The sequence below is a fragment of the Mirounga leonina genome, unplaced genomic scaffold (genome assembly GCF_011800145.1).
Source record: "Mirounga leonina isolate KUSES-001 unplaced genomic scaffold, KU_Mleo_1.0 Mir_171, whole genome shotgun sequence".
Lineage (NCBI taxonomy): Eukaryota > Metazoa > Chordata > Mammalia > Carnivora > Phocidae > Mirounga > Mirounga leonina.
In genome coordinates, this window is record NW_023270436.1 from 4,578,265 (window position 1) to 4,595,961 (window position 17,697).

Genomic DNA, 17,697 nt, shown 5'->3' on the forward strand with positions numbered 1-17,697 from the left:
ATACATCCCAAGACGATGAATCTGAACTAGAATTTTTGGTGCCCGAATGGGTTTTCCTGGGCTCCAATTTGACAATGACTTGCCCCTGGCTGGCAGGGACGGATCTCAATAAAGATTTTTCTTTCATTAAAATTCAACTTTGTAAGCTTTAAGGAAAGGTGGACTTTTCTTGGCTTTCTCCAAGAACCGAATTTGCATGTCTTACCTACAGAAATGCATGGACCACCACCGTCCTCTTTCTGGAAGGCACCTTCCTAACCTAGATAGTTCAACCGGTTGTTTAGCCAGAATACTTCCCCTGAGTATTCCCCTCGTTCCCTTGGAATCTTGCTCTCATATTTAAGGAAACCATTCTTTTCTCTAATTCCCAAGGTCTCGGCCAATAACTGTCCTCAAGACTCTGAAGACACGGCCAACTGCCTCTATGCCGGACCTAAGTTCTTCTTAATATCCTCCTTTGAACACGTATTTGAAGATGAGGTCATTTCCTGGAACCTACCAATTGACTGTTTTACTATAACAAGGAATCGTCCAACACGTTTTATTTCTTCATTTTCAAAATGTTTGGAAGTGCCTTTACAGATATGTTAAATATACCGAGGAACATATACAACAGATCATACTGAAAACCGTGGGTAATATGAGAAAGACGTTATACAACCGAAAAAGGATATAGAAGCACAATGTTATCACAGCATGCTCTGTTTATAATATCGGGCGAGTACCAGGCAACAAGAACCCAACTCAGAAAAGTAGAAAGTAGCGGATAACACCTTTGTTTTTTTTTCCAAATGCCAGGCCAAATATGCCCCACTGTTGCCCAGAAGCCAGCCGGAAGTGGGCTGTGTGGATTTGGCCGTTCACTGCGCTCGGCAGCCCAGATCAGATCCACCTGCCTGAGAAGAGCCAGGGAACCTGACAGATTTAAACTGTGAGCACACGGCATGCTCTTCAGACACGTGTTATATAGATAAGCAGCATCGTAAGAATCGTTGGCCACGGGGAGACACGTGTGGCCCCCCACCGAGAGCATGGATCTGCTGTGTGGTACCCAATGTTGTTCACTTATTACGTAATTCTCTACTCTCCGGCTCCTGCCTTCTATACTTTGGGCTTTGGCTTAAACCCACGACCATGCCTGGAACATCACTGTCATGGGGCGTCGGGCAACAGATTCATTCCTGGAATCTGCATTGAATTTTAAATTGATGTTCAAAATAAGGCTCCCCGTGGAGGACAACTAAGGAAAGGTCACTTGCTCGGTGGTCTGTGTGCCCAGAGGAAGCACGTTGGTCCCTCCTGTGGCCAGTCTTGGCGTCTCTGGGGATGGGAACTGGCAGGTGTAAGCGATTTACAGCGGCAGGGCCACTGAGACAGTAAAAGGCCCCACACAAGTTTACAGCTGTACCCAGGAGAGACGCACAACCCGGAGAGTGGAACACGGGGGCTGAGAACCTGGGAGGGTGTGCTTTATCAATGCCTCGTGGGTGCCCCTTGTCAGCCTACAATACCCATGGGATTAGAGCGTGTTTGCCTCAAGTGGGAACTTACCCAGATAAAACAGAGATCCTATGTGGTTAGGACAAAGAGAACAAGGCACACTCTCCAAGGAAGCATCTCTAAGTGAAGAAACTACACTACCCGGGCAGTGTCTACGCTGGTGTTGGTGTTATTTCATTCAGCGAGTCAAATTCCTACAAAGGAGGTCATCATCAAGCAGCGATTCTTTTGGCTGCAGCCTTATCATGGGAACCAGAAAGCGTTACATGCTCTTTGGCCAAAGGAAGAAAAGAAAGAAGGGTCAGGTCAACAGTGACTTAAGCCTAGAGAAGTACTATTTTCAAATGGGTCGAGAGGTCGATATCACATGGACCCCAAATTCCAGAGCAACATCCATCCCACTGTTTGTAAAGTGCGTTCTTCCAACGGGCAGGGTAGATGCATTAAAAAGACCGCCTGTCCTCAATCCTTAAGATCAAATGAAAAGGTTTCATCTTGAACTGACCAAGGGCAATAATTAAAGCCAAAGAAATCATAAAGGCATCTCATGGAACATGAAGATTGTCCAGTTTTGATGACATGATTACTTTCTTGGACTGGGGCAGGAAGGCCCTATTGGACTTGGACCGTTATTTCCCCTCTGGAGAATGACAGCGTCCTGCTCACCCTAGACTCCTAGAAGACCCAGGGTACAATGTCCCTGCCCTTTCTCATATTCTTTACAATTTCTAAAAGCAAACAACAACAAAAAATCCTCCATTGCCAATCTAAGCTGTGTGAAACCACAGAGAAACTAAAGGCATGAAGGAATCAATACCCCCCCAAATTGGAAATGTGGGGGTTTGCACTTTGCACACCCTCAAAAACTAAATATAACAAGGGTTCATTCTTTTACAAACCTTTTTTCAAGCTTCTTTTTCCTTTCTCTTTTAGAAACCAACTTTACTGACTACATGTGTGCACCCTGGGGCCTGGGGAGAGCGTGCAGGGGCCGTGGCTCCGTCCTCCTATGTTCCGAGGACAAGGAGGAGGAGGGGGAGGGGGTCAGTGGGAAATCCTCCACGCCTGGGAGAGCACAGGGGCTCATCTGCAGCCTGCTACTCTGCAGATCTGATTCCACAAGCCAAACCCAAGCCCCCGCATTTACGCCCGCTGCCTCAAATGAGGTCTGCAGAGCCCACTTAGCTCAAGTTACTGCCTCTTCCTGAAAGCAAGGGGCGGCCTTTGCCAAGATGCCAAAGGTGATACTGGCAGTTTTGGGGAGGACACTCATGCCAACAGAGGACCTGTGGGGGCTCAGCAGCGCCTGGCCGGCCGTCAGCTGAAACACTTCCATCAGCCTCCCAGGCAGGAGCCCGGCGCTCTTGTGTTTTTCTTATGTCTCCACAGCTCTGCCTGTCCTGGTCCTCAGCACCCACGCCCATGCCCCAAATACATACTTGAGTGAGCCATCCACAAGGAAAGACCAGAAAGGAGACCGAGGTCAGGGGCCACTGCATCCTGCATGTCAGCGCTGAGTCCAAGACGGTGTGACCCTGGCCAGGGACTGGGTGCCACGAGCCCTCCTTCTGACACATCCCAGAATAAGTGTCCCCCAGCTGGGGAAGCAAATGAGAAGCTTTCCAAGGTGCAAGTTGTTGGCAACTTTTAAGCAACATTTTCTTTTGATTTCCATTTATTGCTGTATCAGAGGTATTAAAAATCTCTGGCTAAGAAGAAAAAAATAGATACCTAGCAAAATCATACAGAGGCCAAAGTTGAAAAGGGACTGTGTGCGTAAAATAATGAAACCACGGAAGAGTGTTTAAATGTTTATTTTCATGTTAAAAATGATGAGTTACCCTGTGGTTAGAATATACCTTTATGCTGGGAAATGTAGTCACTTTATTTCTGAAATATTTCCAGGAAAAAAAAAAAAGAGGAAAAAAAATCCAAAAGCAATGAAGAGTAAGATCAAAATATTCTGGCAGGTTCCATCAGTGATGCCGCCAACGAGCCGCGCCCTCTCCAGGCCGCGTTCCTACCCAGTGTTTCCCCCACCATGGGTTTAGATATTTTTGAGCAGGAGGTCTGTACATTTAAAAGCTACAGCATTGCATGCTTTTACTGTAAAATGTATTTATTCCAGCACACCTCTCGGTGCCTCGGGGTATTGCGTATGTTACATACAAAAATATCTGCGAGCCTCATCCTCCCGTAACCTCCACCACCCGTCCTGTCCCTTCACTCACAGGTGATACGCGGTACATCACACGTGTAGAATTCCGATGGGGGAGATGGTTGCTGAGTCTATAAACTATCCATCGTGTCACTTACAGAGACGAGGATGGAGAACTGAAGCCATTTCTGAGATGATTCGAGTAGAAAAGACAATGATCCCGGAGCCATGTAGGAAGCAGGTGCAACCGCTCTGCGTGGTTGTTGAAGGCGGGCTGGCTAGTTCTCAGACACAGAGCCTTGACCAGTCCCAACACCCCAACACCGGGAAGATGCCTTTCCAAAAGGGTGAAGAAAGGATGCAAGGGATCAAAATGCACAAAGGCAGACTTCCTAAAACTTAAAAATGAACGAAGTACAAAGTGCTCGTCTATGGATGTGGCAAATGGGACAAAAAGTAATCCATGTTTTCCCTGCACTAACGTGTGCACACAGACACCCGCTGCCTGGAGTTGAAGTCTGGGAGCTGACCCTGGCCAGGGTGCAACACAAAATAGCTGGGAGGTCAGTCAGTCCTCTGTCCGTGCGCACGGGGCGGCCCGAGGCTTGCTGGGGGGCGTTCTTCGGGGACATTGGCAGGGTCTTCTGGCTTTCCTGAAGATGCGACTCTGTGCATTTAAGCTCTACCTCCGTCATGTGGCGCCCCGCGCCCCGGCCTGGGAGGGAGCACATCTGGCCGTGGGGGACACCGCTCTCTCCCTCCCCGTTCTAGGTGGCCTGGTCCCTGTGGGCGCCTGAGCTACCCTCCGTGGGACCCGCACAGCTCCCAGCCTGTGGCCCCTCAGGAGGCTGGCTGGTGCTGGCCTTGGGGGGAGGGCGGTGCCTAAGTATTCCCTTCTTAGGGAAAGGACAGGGCTTTATCACTGTTGTTCTGTTCGGGTGACGAATCACACCGATCCAGCTGTAAAAACCTGGAAACTCCAGGTGAGTGCAGGCTGCCAGGGAACGGATTTCAAGGTTTCCTAAGTTACATCTTTTCCCCATTCTAGTTTAGATATTGAGGGGTTCCTATTCGTTTTAAATGATCTAGTTGAAAAACAAGTGGATATAATCCATGGTTGCTGGTGAGCGGGAAACATTTAGAACAGAAAGAACCTCACTGAAATCCTGGGGAGCTGGGAACAGTGCCCACGCCAAGTCGGGGAGCGAGCCACGGTGCCGATTCCACTAAATACTGTATTCCCTGGCTCCTCACTATTCACACACTCACGTGCATACATGTGTGCATCCGTGTGAGTGTGCCCTGTGTGGTAAAAGGGACCCCCCGCCCCGTGACCTTCCACGTGACTCATAGTGAACTTAGTTTGAACAGAAGCCAGCAAAGGTGACCGTACAGAGCCCAGATCACACTGGGGGACTGTGGCTCACCCCCCGGGAGGCATCTTCAGGACAGCGGTCAGTTTCCCGCTCCTGAGAACCCAGCGGCACGTTCTCCCTTCTGATGCTGCCTAGTCTGCGCTCTGCCCCCAGCAAGTGCTCAGACCCCAGGAAAGGCTCTGATTTGCAAGCTTCTCAGTAATGCTCCCCACGGCAATGGTAACGTCCCTTGTCCCTTCCCAGATCACCCCCTGACCCAGGGCCTCACTGTAGCAGCAGGGGCAGCCTGCTGTCCGTGTGCGTGTGTGAGAGACTCACCCCCATACCAGCTGAGCTTCCTCAGTTTCAGACTCGAAGTTCCCGTTATGTTGGAATGCTGAAGATCCAAAGGCAGAGAACATTGAGAACACGGCACAGGAGTGGGACTCGACAGGAGAGCTACGTGGCATTAGCGTGTGAACTTCCCCAGGGCCTCCCCGGCGGGCCGAGCTCCCTCTGCACCGAACCCTCGGTGAGCGGCCTCAGCCTCCGCTGGGTGCCCAGGGTGCTCTTGCTGCCAGGCATCAGCCTTCTCTGTGCAAACTCCCTCCGAAGCCAAGGCCCGGGTCTCCTGGCTTCCTTCACCCATCAGGTTGGAAGAGTTTTGAAACTTCACCGGCTTCAGCCCTTAACCCCCATCTGAGACACAAGATCGGCTGGACACTGGCCTCTAGAGATCAGGCCCACAAGGCTGCGGATTTATGCACTGTTTACAAACCCGCTGCAGTCCCGTGGGCGAGAGACACGGGTAGGACGCCGTCCGTTGGAGGAGGCGGGTGGTCGTGCTCCCGCGCACAGAAAGCTCACAACAACCTCTTGTTCCAACAGCTCGCTCCTCCACCGTGTGGAGTCAGCCGACCCCTTCCTTGCCCCTCCTGCAGGTCTTCGCAACTCTGGCCTTCACATTTCTACTTCTCAGCGATGCAGATGGCACCAGAAATCCTGGAATAGGTGGGCTAGTCCCGTGCCCGTTTTCCCAGCGAACCCACCGTAATCAAATGTTGTTCTGCTCTGCTAATCTGAAATTCTTGCTCTGCTTAAAACCATTCCTACTATTCTTTGAAAGACATTTTTTATTAAAAAATTACGCAGGGGGGGTCACGCTTATGTTTTTTTCCTGTTGCCACTCTGACTTTCCAACAGCTATGGTTTTTCTACCTACCTGCTTCTGAAACTCTCCAACAGTCATTTATTTTATGAAACTTGGGAGCAAACCCATTCTTTTCTCCATCAGTGCATACCCTGCGTCGGTTGGAGCTCTGCCAGAGTCATGACTGATGATTTTTTTGGGGGGGGATGTCATTATATGGATGGATTTTTACATATTGCTAAGTTGAAACATCATTCTACTTACTTTCAATTTTTTTTTTTTTTTTTGCTCTGGTAAAATGGAAGTACCACCTGAACATATCTCCTACGCAATTTCCTTTCTGTGTAATAGTAATTTAAAATTTTGATTTCAGCTTGGATAACAAATTGTGTTGACCGGAAAGCACCAGTATAAATACGACTCTCTCAGGGTCTTTCTGCCCTCAGAAATACACTCCAGGAGTCCCCCACGAATGTTCCACAAGCAGAAGATAAAAACAAATGTGGCTGACAAGTGGTCACCAAAGTCTGTAAGCGCTGTATAGAAAACTGTAAAGATGGCCCTCCCTTGCAGTATATTAATATTTTATGTAAAATCCCATGTCCCAGTCTGATACAAGGAAGTTCCACAACAAAGAGAAGGGAGGACAGCATGAGGATAAGCTTCTCAGACATTGCCCCTTAGGTAAGGAACGTGGGCAACGGAGAGCACCTGCCGTCCGGCACGGATGTGGCGAACGTCAGCGACTAAAACTCATGTGAAAATCAAACATCTCAGAGAGAGGAGACCGCGATTGCTCTTCTTCATGTTTCAAAAAGAATTCCAGAGGCCAAATGAACCAGGTGCAGGTGCAAATGTGTATAAAAATAATGAGCAGCCTCGTAACAAATAAGGGCGGCTACATTCAGCATCTTTCACGTACATCCAATCTCAGGCCAAGGGCAAGGAATGTCCACTGTGCTTTAAAAGTTCTAGGAATAGAAAAATCAACACCCGAGCCTTTTCTAATTCCATGTGGCCATTTGTTGCGAGATGACTAACAATGTCTGTGGGGTCAGGTTTAGTATGTTTGAACTGAGCTAGTACCAGGTAGCAGATAGAACTGTCGTCTTAGAATTTCTCCAGGATCTACAGGCGGCTGCTTTCGAGACATTTCCCGGCTTATAACCCAGCTGCTATAGCTCTCCAGGCCTCTGACACCTGCTCAGAAAGGGATTCCCCGCCCCAGACCGCCCCAAATGAAGCTTTGTTAAATCATCCCCTATTGCTGAACAAACTCACTGCTCCACCGTTCAAAAAACAGAAGGCATAAAGGTGAATACAAACGTAAGAAAGGAGTTCACATGTGGTCTTGCAGGCTTTCCATATAGTCTCTAAGGTCCCGGGGACCCCCCAGCCCCGTGTCCTGACAGACCCACTTGATGTTGTCCTCACTGTCAAACAGGATGGAGTTGGTGTATGGGCCGCCGTCCTCCGGGAGGATGGTGGTGTAGGAAGTAAACTTGACTCGCTTCCGCTTTGGGCCCGATGGATTTATAGGCTCACTTTTAAGGTCTTTCTCATAGACATAGTCAGAGGGTCTGAGCAGTTGACTATGGAAAGTCTTCTGGGAACCGCCATTGAGAAGGAAGTTCCTCTCCTCGAACTGCAGTCCCCTGTCTATCATGGTCGTGCACTCCTCCGACGGGAGGGTGATGTCCACGGGGTTCTCCAGAAGTTCTACTTCATTCCCAAGCCAGACCCAGTCATGGGAATGGGGGATGTTGCCTTGCTCGCTCACGGCAAATCTTTTGTGTCTGTATTTCCAAGCAAAGGCCACACAGTTGATCAAGAAGACCAAAATGGCCAGGCAGAAGACACAGAGCAGAGCGTACATGCCGATCTCCAAGTCACTTAACCCCCTGGAGGTCACTGTCAGGTCACTGGGATTATTGGGTTCCGGTAACTTCCCTTGAGTGGGGAAACTTGTGAACGCGTCTGGACCGCCACTCTTGAGTGACTTCTTATCCTTTCCTTCCTGGGGAGACTGTGGGGTTGTGCTTTTGTTGCTACGTTCCTCTTGGCCAACCGAGGCGCCATGTTGGAACCACTCCTGACCTGCTCTCTCCCGGTTTCCTTCACGCTCTATGGAATTACTGAGGTGGTCCTTGTATTCCCGACTGATGCCCTCAATATTGTTGGTGCCTCCTTGGTGCTCATAAATATTTGGTTCAAATCTGACCTTGACATTCCCTTTACCCACGGCAAGAACACTCTTCCTCTTGGTCTTCTGACAGGGCTCACTAATCATCATTTCTAATTTAATCAAGGGCCCTTGCCCTTCACCCTGTGCGACCACAACCGGCCATCTGGACTGAAGGTTTGCTTGGACAGACACCACCATTTCATCCAATGATGACACAGTAACTGAAAAATCCTTGGGATCATAAATGTCTAAGGGTGTCACCGAACCATCACTGAACAAAATCCAAGAACTGACTATTGCTTCCTAAGAAAAATGAAACCAGAGCATTATATTACAATCAGGTTCCTTCAAATGCAAACATAAATATGATTTCCTATAGAATATTATTTAAATATACAGACTGAGAAAAATAAACTTCTATGTTTTATAATCTTGAATAGTTCCTGGCATGCCTTGAACTGGCATCCATAACATCCTACTGCCCCACCGATGTGAGGAGCAAATGATATACTTTAATGAATGCATTAAAGTGCATATTAATTTATTGCATTGACTTTGACCTTTCTAAAAAACATTTTGAAAGATCAGGCAATTTATCTGAATCAAGATCAGGTGCCACTAATCAGGCTACTCCTCCCGATAATATCACTTTAAACATCCTTTATTAGGAAGCCAGGGCTGATGAAGCAGAACACGCATGGGCTGAGGGGCCTGGGGGACAATGCCTTACAAGACAAGCTCACTGGAAAGGCACCGAGCCCCGGTGCCTCGGCGAACCTCCGCATGAGTTTAAAGATGGAGGGGAACTTTAGAGTTGTCAAGGACTATAAACAGTAGCAATTTGGTGCCCATTAGCCATGCTTGTTCAAGCAGCTGAAATGGAATGTCCAGGTATCAAACACCACCTGCTTTGGCAGAATGACCACATGGGATCCTCTGGTCATGATCTAGCGGGGTGTGCCGAGCGCAGGCAAGGCTGAGGTAAAGCAAATGGTATACGGACACGTGGTCGGTGTATAAAAGCATAAATGAGCGACATGTATCTAAGCCACTGGTATTTTTCTCAAAAAGAGACAGGGTGGCCCAGATAAGAAGCAGAAAGAAGCTTCAAGGAGCCCCCTGACCTAGCTAAGAGTGCCCTACTGATCTCCTCCAAAGACGTGAGAGGGAAGGAAGTGGTCTCAACTGACTGGGGACAAAAGGACTCTGGAATCCCACCTGCTGCGGGGCCTGGAGGACGTCCTGGGCAGACACCGTGGAGACAATAGCCCTCTTGTCCGCTCTGTGAGGCTGCAGGGCAAGAGACAAGCCGGCCACCAGCTGCACGCCCAGGTCGGCGATGGTGACGCGGTCGTCCAACACGATCACTGTCTTCTCAGCCAGGATGGAGTCAGGCAGAGGTGAGAGCACCTTCAAAGGAAGAAAGCAAGCTCCAGTCTCTCCTGCACACACAATTAATGAGGGGAAACAGAAAGAAAAAGGTAAAATGCCTACCAGAAAAGTGGGGCTTGGTAAGCAGGTGGATGTCTTCTTTTCGATCATTTGTTTGCCACCATCCTTTAAACCCCAAAGTGTGCTCTCAGTGCTAAGTCTGAGAAAGTCTCCAGAAAGTAGGAACTAGCTCAGACCAAAACAAAAAAACAAAACAAAACAAAGGCAGAAACCTGCCCTTCGCTTTATCCAGCTGCAGTGACCGATGCAGGAGACTTTCATGCCATGTTAGCAGGACACTTTCCTCCCAGGCTGAAGTGTCAGAACAGCCCTTTTATTTGGGCACTGCTTCCATTTATACCCCCCGAGAAACACTGTTCTCTAAAATCCAAGATTATCAGAAACCTTGCTCTTTGAAATCCCTGTCGTCAGGCAGAACGGACATCCCTCTCTTGCCTTGAGGACCTAAGTCCCTTGGACGCAGAGAAGCAAATCTGACTTCCAACTCCAGTGCAGGATTTCAGATGATGCAACACCCCCCATGCACGTGAGTTATGCATCTCACTAGCAAGCAGGACCCTGGGTCCACAGTAGGGTCCAGACCGATGCCAACAGCTCAGGGTGTCCTGAGCTACCCACACTCTGCTTTATTGGAATCTTACCTGCCCTCAGCCCTTGCCGGCTTCCTATCAGACTCTATCTCTTTTGTCCAATACAATTTCCCACATTTCCTCTGCATGGTGGTCTCCCTAAGAGCAATAGGTCAATAAACCAGACTTTGTCAGACAATAGATTTGCACCCGATGATCTTAAGACAGATGGTCTGGGGCTAGGACAACTTGTTGAAATGCAAATGGTTTAGAAGAGCATTTTTTTAATGTTTAATCACATCCCCCCCATTAAAAAGCAAAGAACTATAAATAGATCAACCTAATATATTTTACTTCCTTTGATTTATACAATATTAGTCATTTGTTTTCTTCAAAGAGCTTGATTTAATTTAGTGATAATTCCCCCCAAATTAAAGGATATTATCTCCCTGCTGGTGTGGGCCCATTAGAGCACAGAAAATGTAACATTTTCCTCAAAACTAATAGTTATATTTTGACAATCTTTTTACTAAAAATATTTAGAGAAATGGTGTCTCGCCTTCTCCCCCTGCTTGATATTTGTTCTTTGAGCAGTTAGATGTTTATAATGTAATAATTGTAGATCCTTATAGCATCATTGAGCTCGCTGGGAAAATTCAGTGCAGAAAGGAATCTTAATGGCCTTAAAAAGTCATTTCACCTCATAAAACATCAATTTGCAACCAGAGTGATTCAGACCTGGACTAATGTAGTATCAATAGACCAGCTTTTGCAAAATCACATTTGGGCGAACCCTAAATTGTGATGTGATAAGGAATATTTAAACCCTTTGTAAAGATAATGATCTGCTCTATAATCTCTTCACAGCCCTCCTATTAAAATTAACTATGAAATATTTTCAATAATTGTCCAAGAAAAGAGAAAGCATGACACTAGGGAACTATGCGTGTGAGTGTAAATAAGTATGACAAACAAAATGTGTCCAGACATCGCCAAATGCCCCGAGGTTGAGAGCCGCTAAGACCAGGGACATAAGGTTGCTTTCATTGTATGTCTCAACATAGCATCCCCTGGTGAAAGGGTGAGAAATCTGATCTCGAGAGCATCTCTAACTTGCAGAAGCTTCTCTGTGGTTAATAAAACACGAATTTCTGAGTATGCGGTCTAAAGGCTGATGAATTCTGTGTATTGTGTTCATTGCTCCCTCCCACGTACCAACACACACTTGCACAAAACTGCCTCACACAGATGTATCTGGACAAAAGCAAAGAATGGACTGAGTATTTGGGGAAAGCGCCAAGCAGTGCATTAAAGCTGCCGTGGTTATCCCCGGCTCCCGGCCCACCAGGGTCCTGCCGCCCTGGAGCTGCGCGATCCTCGGCTCCTCCACCGTCATGAAATCGGCCACGAGGCCGGTGATGTCGAACTGCCAGTCGGGGCCCAGCATGTAGCTCAGCTGACCCACGTCGGGCGCCTCGGCCACGAACTGGGTGAGGACGCGCACCGTGGCGTGCTGGTACTGCAGGGAGCAGCCCCTGCCCTTCTTTTCCTCGTCCTCCTCGTCCTCGCTCTCTCGGGTGGGCCTGGGGCACAGACAAACCAGAGCGAGCGTCGTGGTTGATAAGGGCTTTGCACACTCCTCCAGCCCCGCACAGGCCTGGGCATATCTCCTTCGGGGGTGACCCCCCGAATGCTGCCCCTCTGCTCCCTCCAGGTGTGCGTGAGGGTCACCGTGGTCAAGGTGCGAGCAGGCAAGGACAGCCCCTGGGGGACGGGAAGACCGTCATGACCCACTGGCGTGGGACAGCTTGGCACTGGCTCTGGGCTGGCCAAGGCCCTCTGCTCCGGACAGGGTGGCTTCCTCTGAGCTCTCAGAGCCCGGGGGGCCCTTTCCCACCTCCCACCACCCAGTTCCGCAGTGCTCAGCACAGAGCAGCTGTGGAGTCCTGCAGGAGTCGGGGGCCCCCTGGCCCACGGGTCCTCGCCTGCCTCTCCCCTCCTCCCGCGGGCCCAGCCCCTCCTCTCAACCGGCCTGTGCACAGCCCCCCGGAGAAACCCTCACAGGCTCTGCTATTCCAGAACCTTCCCCTCAAGATGAACCTGTCCTGAGTGTTCTGTGAGAGGACCTTGTTTGGTGACCAGTCGACAACCATCAGGTGTCAGGAGCGACAGTGCAGAGATTCACACCCCGAGTCACACCTACTATGTGCTGGGTCCAGCTCGACGCACTCATGTGACCACGAGAGCTGACACACATGGACCGCATCCCACACGCCAACCACATACATTTGACTCCTTTAATCACCACCCCAAGGAGGGAGGGTGTTTTACTATCCTGATCTTACAGTGGGAAGCCAAGGCACAGAGAGGAGAGGCCACTCGGCCCCAGCCACCCAGCTAGCCATCTAAAGGCGGGATCCACACCCAGGCCACTATGCCCCTCCGTGCCTCTTCCTCTTTATAGTGAACTCTGTTCATCTTCAAAACAGCCACGAAACATGTCCCTATTTCTCCATGAAGATGCCGGGGCTCATTCTGGTTAGTACGTGGTCTAGACAGCTGCAGAGCAGTGAATTTACAGACTTCCATTTGACTTCTGAAACCCACTTTCTTTAAAATAGATCCTTCTGCCTCCCTGAAAGGTCCCATTGGGAAAATAATAGGAAGCATTTTGGGTTTCCCAAAGTGAGGGGTGAATATCTCTGCGGTAGGCAGGATGGTTTTGTGTGCTGAAGGGACATAGGATCAAAACCTTGGAATGACATTCGGAAAAGTTATTCCTGTTTACTTTTCAGTCCTTCTGATTACATCACAGGGAATGAAGGTCTCTGGTGCTGGGGGGTCTCTAACACTTATCTGACACCTGCTAGTCGACTTACTAGAGACCAGCTCACACGGACAAACAGCAGTATCTACACAGAATGTAATCCTGACGCTTTCTTTTCTTTGCATTAGTTTTTACCAGTCGGCCAGTTTTGAAAGCAAGGTGAAATGTCCCTTAATTACAGGAATAACACTGAAAAAAGAGCAAAATTAAGTATATATTACAGAAGGGGCAGTATCATAAACGTGGTGAATGAATAAATGAAGTTACAGAAATACCATATTAATGAAACAGTTCTGTTCTTTTAGGACAGCATTCTATTATTTAAAAAAAAAAACTTTAAATTCTGAATTAGAAATTCACAGTAAGTTAGAAAACAACATACAGGGAGGCCCCGAAAGCTCTGCACCGCTCCTCTTGAGTTAACATCTCCCATAATCACAGTCCAATGCCAAGATCCAGAAGCGGATGCTGGTACAAACCACAGAGTTTATTCAGATTTCAACAGTTTAACCAGGACACGTGTGTGCGTGCACGTGTGTGTGCATGTGTGTGCGTGTGTTTCTATGCAATTCTGTCACCTGAGGACTCATGTAACCATCACAACAGTCAAGGCACAGAACTTGTCCGTCCGCACAGGGGTGCCCGGGGATTCCTCCTTCATACTCCACACCATCCCGAACCCATGGCAACCACCAGTCTGTTGTCCCTTTTCCACATCTCTGTAAAAGGGACCATACAGGATGTAAGCTCTGAAAATGCTGACAAGGGTGTGGAGTCACTAGGTGACCCATTCATCGCTGCTGGGAGCGTGAAATGGGACAACCTCTCTGGAGAATAGTTCAGGAGTTTCTTTTAAAACTAATGCCCTATTCATACGACCCAACAATTACAGTCTTGGGCACTTTCCCCAGAAGACCCATGTGCACACGGAAACTTGTCGCAGCAGCTCTGCCCGTGAGCGTGCCCAGCTGGACACAGCAGGAGTGGCCTCCCGCAGACAGCTGATTCATCACACTGAGAGAGGACACACCACGGATTACCATGCAACACTACAGATACAGGAACTCTCCATACAGCCAACAACAGCGGTGGATCTCAGGGGATTTATGCTGGCTAAAAACATGTCCATTTTAAAAGGTTACACATCGTACAGGACAGCCACCAGGTAGAGAAAACTCTGTTTTCAAGGGGTCAACTGACGGGTCAGGCCCACCTGGATAATCCCACATCTTAAGATTGATGGATTTAGAAGTTTAGTTACACCTGTAAAATCCCAGAAGTAACAGATCAGGGTCTGAATGAATAATCAGGAGATAGGAATCTTGTGGGGTGTCATCTTTAGAATTCTGTCTACTCCACAACGTGTCACTTCATACTCAGGACAGCTCTCTTCAGTAATATTATCATCTCCATTTACAGATGAAGACACTGAGGAACAGAGAGCTTCATCAACTGGCCGAGGTCACACAGCTCTATATGGGGAAGCCAGGGTAAAAACTCTGGCTTCATTCTAGAGCCCACAACTTAACCACCATGCCACGCTCCACAGGTGAAGGCTGACATTTACAAGCAGGGACCTGAGAACGAACAACACAGGGAGGAACAACGGGGAAATAGGGAATAAAAAAATAACTGTACCCCATGCTAGGTGCTTCTTATGCAGTGCAACATAATCCTGAATTCCAGCAACTACTCCCTGAGGTGGATAGTATTCACAGGTCCAGGATGATTTCCTTGTCAAAAGGCTAGTAAGTACCCAAGTCAGATCCATCTGAACCCCAAACCCAGACCACTGTGACCCACTGCAGAAGCTGCTTCCCTCGGGCCTGGGCCCCGAAGGGCCGTCTGCCTCCCACAGTGATCCTGGTCCCTGGAGCCTGAGACCCCCCGGCCCTCTGCGGGACTCACCCCTCCCTCGGCTCCTCACCTTCTGTTGGAGGCCACGGGGATCCTCCAGCCCTTGATCTGGCTCAGCTCTGTGTCTGAGATCTCAATCTGCAGGGGGAGTCTGGGCGCCCAGACGGTGACCTCTAGCTGGGAGGTGAAGTGCTGGTGCGTGAAGTTCACGGTCGTGTCCACTTTGCTCTTCATTTCCTTCCCGTTCACAAAAATGGAATCGCAGTGGTTGGAGACCTTTGGGAGAGGCAGAATCTCAAGATGCATCAGCAGGAAAACACGGGACACAAGGAGCAGTGAAAGTTCGTGAACTCTGATTTATTAGACACCAAGACAACCAGAAGAACATGACCTGAACAAAAGGTAATTTGTAGGCACTAATTAGTGACAAACACTGATAAACAGACTCCAGGAAAACCATTTCGTATTACAAAATACTGACAAGCAAAACCATAAACATAATTTAATGGAGTTCTATAACCTTTGTTGCCTCTTTTGTGTGTTTTTTTCTTTACCTCACCTTTTTTATGTACTCAAACTGCCACTAATCAAACCCCAGGTGGAACATATTTCACTCTTGCACCATATTTGAAGATGCATAAAAGGTAGCCATATGTTGCTTAAAAAAACCCACTTTATTCAAGCCATAAAGAGGACCTTTTCCAAAAAACCAAGGAAGCTTTGCACTAGATGCAAATCTTTGTAGGAAAATACTCACAAAACGTGCATATAATTATCTGTGCTGGAATTCCAGAGGGAGCATGTTGTTACGGGGTTTTGGCTCAGCACGCGGGGCTGCCCTTTAACATGCCCGTGTTAGCAGGCTATGCATCACACAATTCCAGCCTCCATCTAGCTTCCCTCTTCTGGATAAACCAGTAAAATGTGGGTGACGTCTCTCCTGGGCCATCAGAAAAGTGTCATTTAGGTACGGGGGAGGGGGAGGGGACGAGGGTCACTTTGGGTGCAGAGGACGCACCAACCAACAGTTCATCACTGAATCACAACTGTCAGGGGCCCACGACCTCATACTCCAGGTGAAGAGCCAGGGACCAGCGATATGACAAAACGGGCTCAGGTCCCACACTGCTTTTAGGAATGCAAGCCACAAACGAGGACTTACTCTTGATCTCTTCCTCGCCAGGGTTGGTACCCACAGCCCAAGCCTCCCCTACGAGCCCCAGACGCTCACGTCCAGAGCAAGATCAGAAATGCCAACTTCCAAACTCCAAGAGCAAACCTCCTTGTTGTTTGAGACAAATTATCATCCCCCACCACCCCACCCCAGCACTCAACCCGAGAAAAAGAGTCCTTGAGCATGAATGTGCCCCCAGGAGGAGAAGGAAGAGATGCGCCCAGTTCACTTAGAGGGAAATCGAAGACCAAGAGGAAAATGAGCAGCAGGATGCTGAGCCCTCTCCTCGAGCCTCCAGGCCTCTGGCCACATCCACCTGTTCATGTCCCCATGTCTTCAGGCATCTTTAAGTAGAACTGACCAAGGTCACTAACAGGAACATGGGCTGAAATCCCAGTGACACTGACTGGGTAACCCAGGGCCTCAGAGCAATGAACAGGGTGCTGGAGGGCGACCGCGTCGGGCTGGCTCCATGCATGGGGCCCCCTGCCCATCCTCTGAGGACTGAGCCACCTGCAGTCTGTGCCCTTCAGCAACAGGGAGAAGAAACACGATGAACCAAGCAAATCAGCTGTCTTCCGGGGTGTGCCCGAGGAATATAAGTCTACATGATTGTGCCCAGAATTGTGAAGAGAGCAATCAGAACAAAATCTTCAATTAGAGCAGAAATGGAATAGGGGACCACGTTCTTATTTTAAAATCCTGTGATGCTGGGGCGCCTGGGTGGCTCAGTTGGTTAAGCGACTGCCTTCGGCTCAGGTCATGATCCTGGAGTCCCGGGATCGAGTCCCGCATCGGGCTCCCTGCTCGGCAGGGAGTCTGCTTCTCCCTCTGACCCTCCTCCCTCTCATGCTCTCTGTCTCTCATTCTCTCTGTCTCAAATAAATAAATAAAATCTTTAAAAAAAAAAAAAAAAAAAAAAATCCTGTGATGCTGACATGGTGTCGGGCCCAGCTGCCCTTCTTCAGGTACTCGGAAAGGGATGGGAGCCCCGCTGGAGCGCTCACTGGGAGACAGACCCTAAGACCCCTGACTGCCGCTGGGCTCAGCGGCAACTGCAGACCTCCCTCAAGAGAACGGGGCTCCTCACCGACGGCCATGCTGCCTTCTCAGCTGGTCTGCACCGGCCCTAGAACGTTCCTGATCCCACCTCCTGCAGTACAGACCTCAACTCTCCTGCATTTATGGAAAATCCTGGTTTCTCCTTGTTTATTGCTACCTCCCACCCGCTTTAAATCACCTCCAAACACATCCCACCAGCAGGAACACACCTGTTTTGGAAACCGCGAGGCCCTTTCTGTGCGTAGGAAAATTCGGAGCTTGTGCAGACTGAAACCCACCTCATCTTTCAGGCGATGAGGGATGGCCGAAGTGGAAAAACTTAAATTAAGAATGGAACAAAGTCGGAGGCCTTAGAAATTCACTTCATTTCTTTCTCCTGGGACATGCATATCCTTGAAAGAAAGTACA

At 48.9% G+C, this 17,697-nt stretch overlaps 1 protein-coding gene across 1 annotated transcript in view; it reads right to left on the minus strand.

The window, feature by feature from the left end:
* Positions 1-3,182: 3,182 nt before the first annotated feature.
* LOC118018372 (transmembrane protein 132B) overlaps positions 3,183-17,697 on the minus strand; it is a 324,057-nt gene continuing 309,542 nt past the window's right edge. The window contains exons 6-9 of the mRNA XM_035016819.1: positions 15,124-15,329; positions 11,687-11,952; positions 9,567-9,763; positions 3,183-8,651 (exon numbers count right to left, since the gene is read on the minus strand). Of these exons, the coding sequence (XP_034872710.1) occupies positions 7,503-8,651; positions 9,567-9,763; positions 11,687-11,952; positions 15,124-15,329 (1,818 nt within the window). The 3' untranslated portion in view covers positions 3,183-7,502. The remainder of the gene's footprint in view (positions 8,652-9,566; positions 9,764-11,686; positions 11,953-15,123; positions 15,330-17,697) is intronic.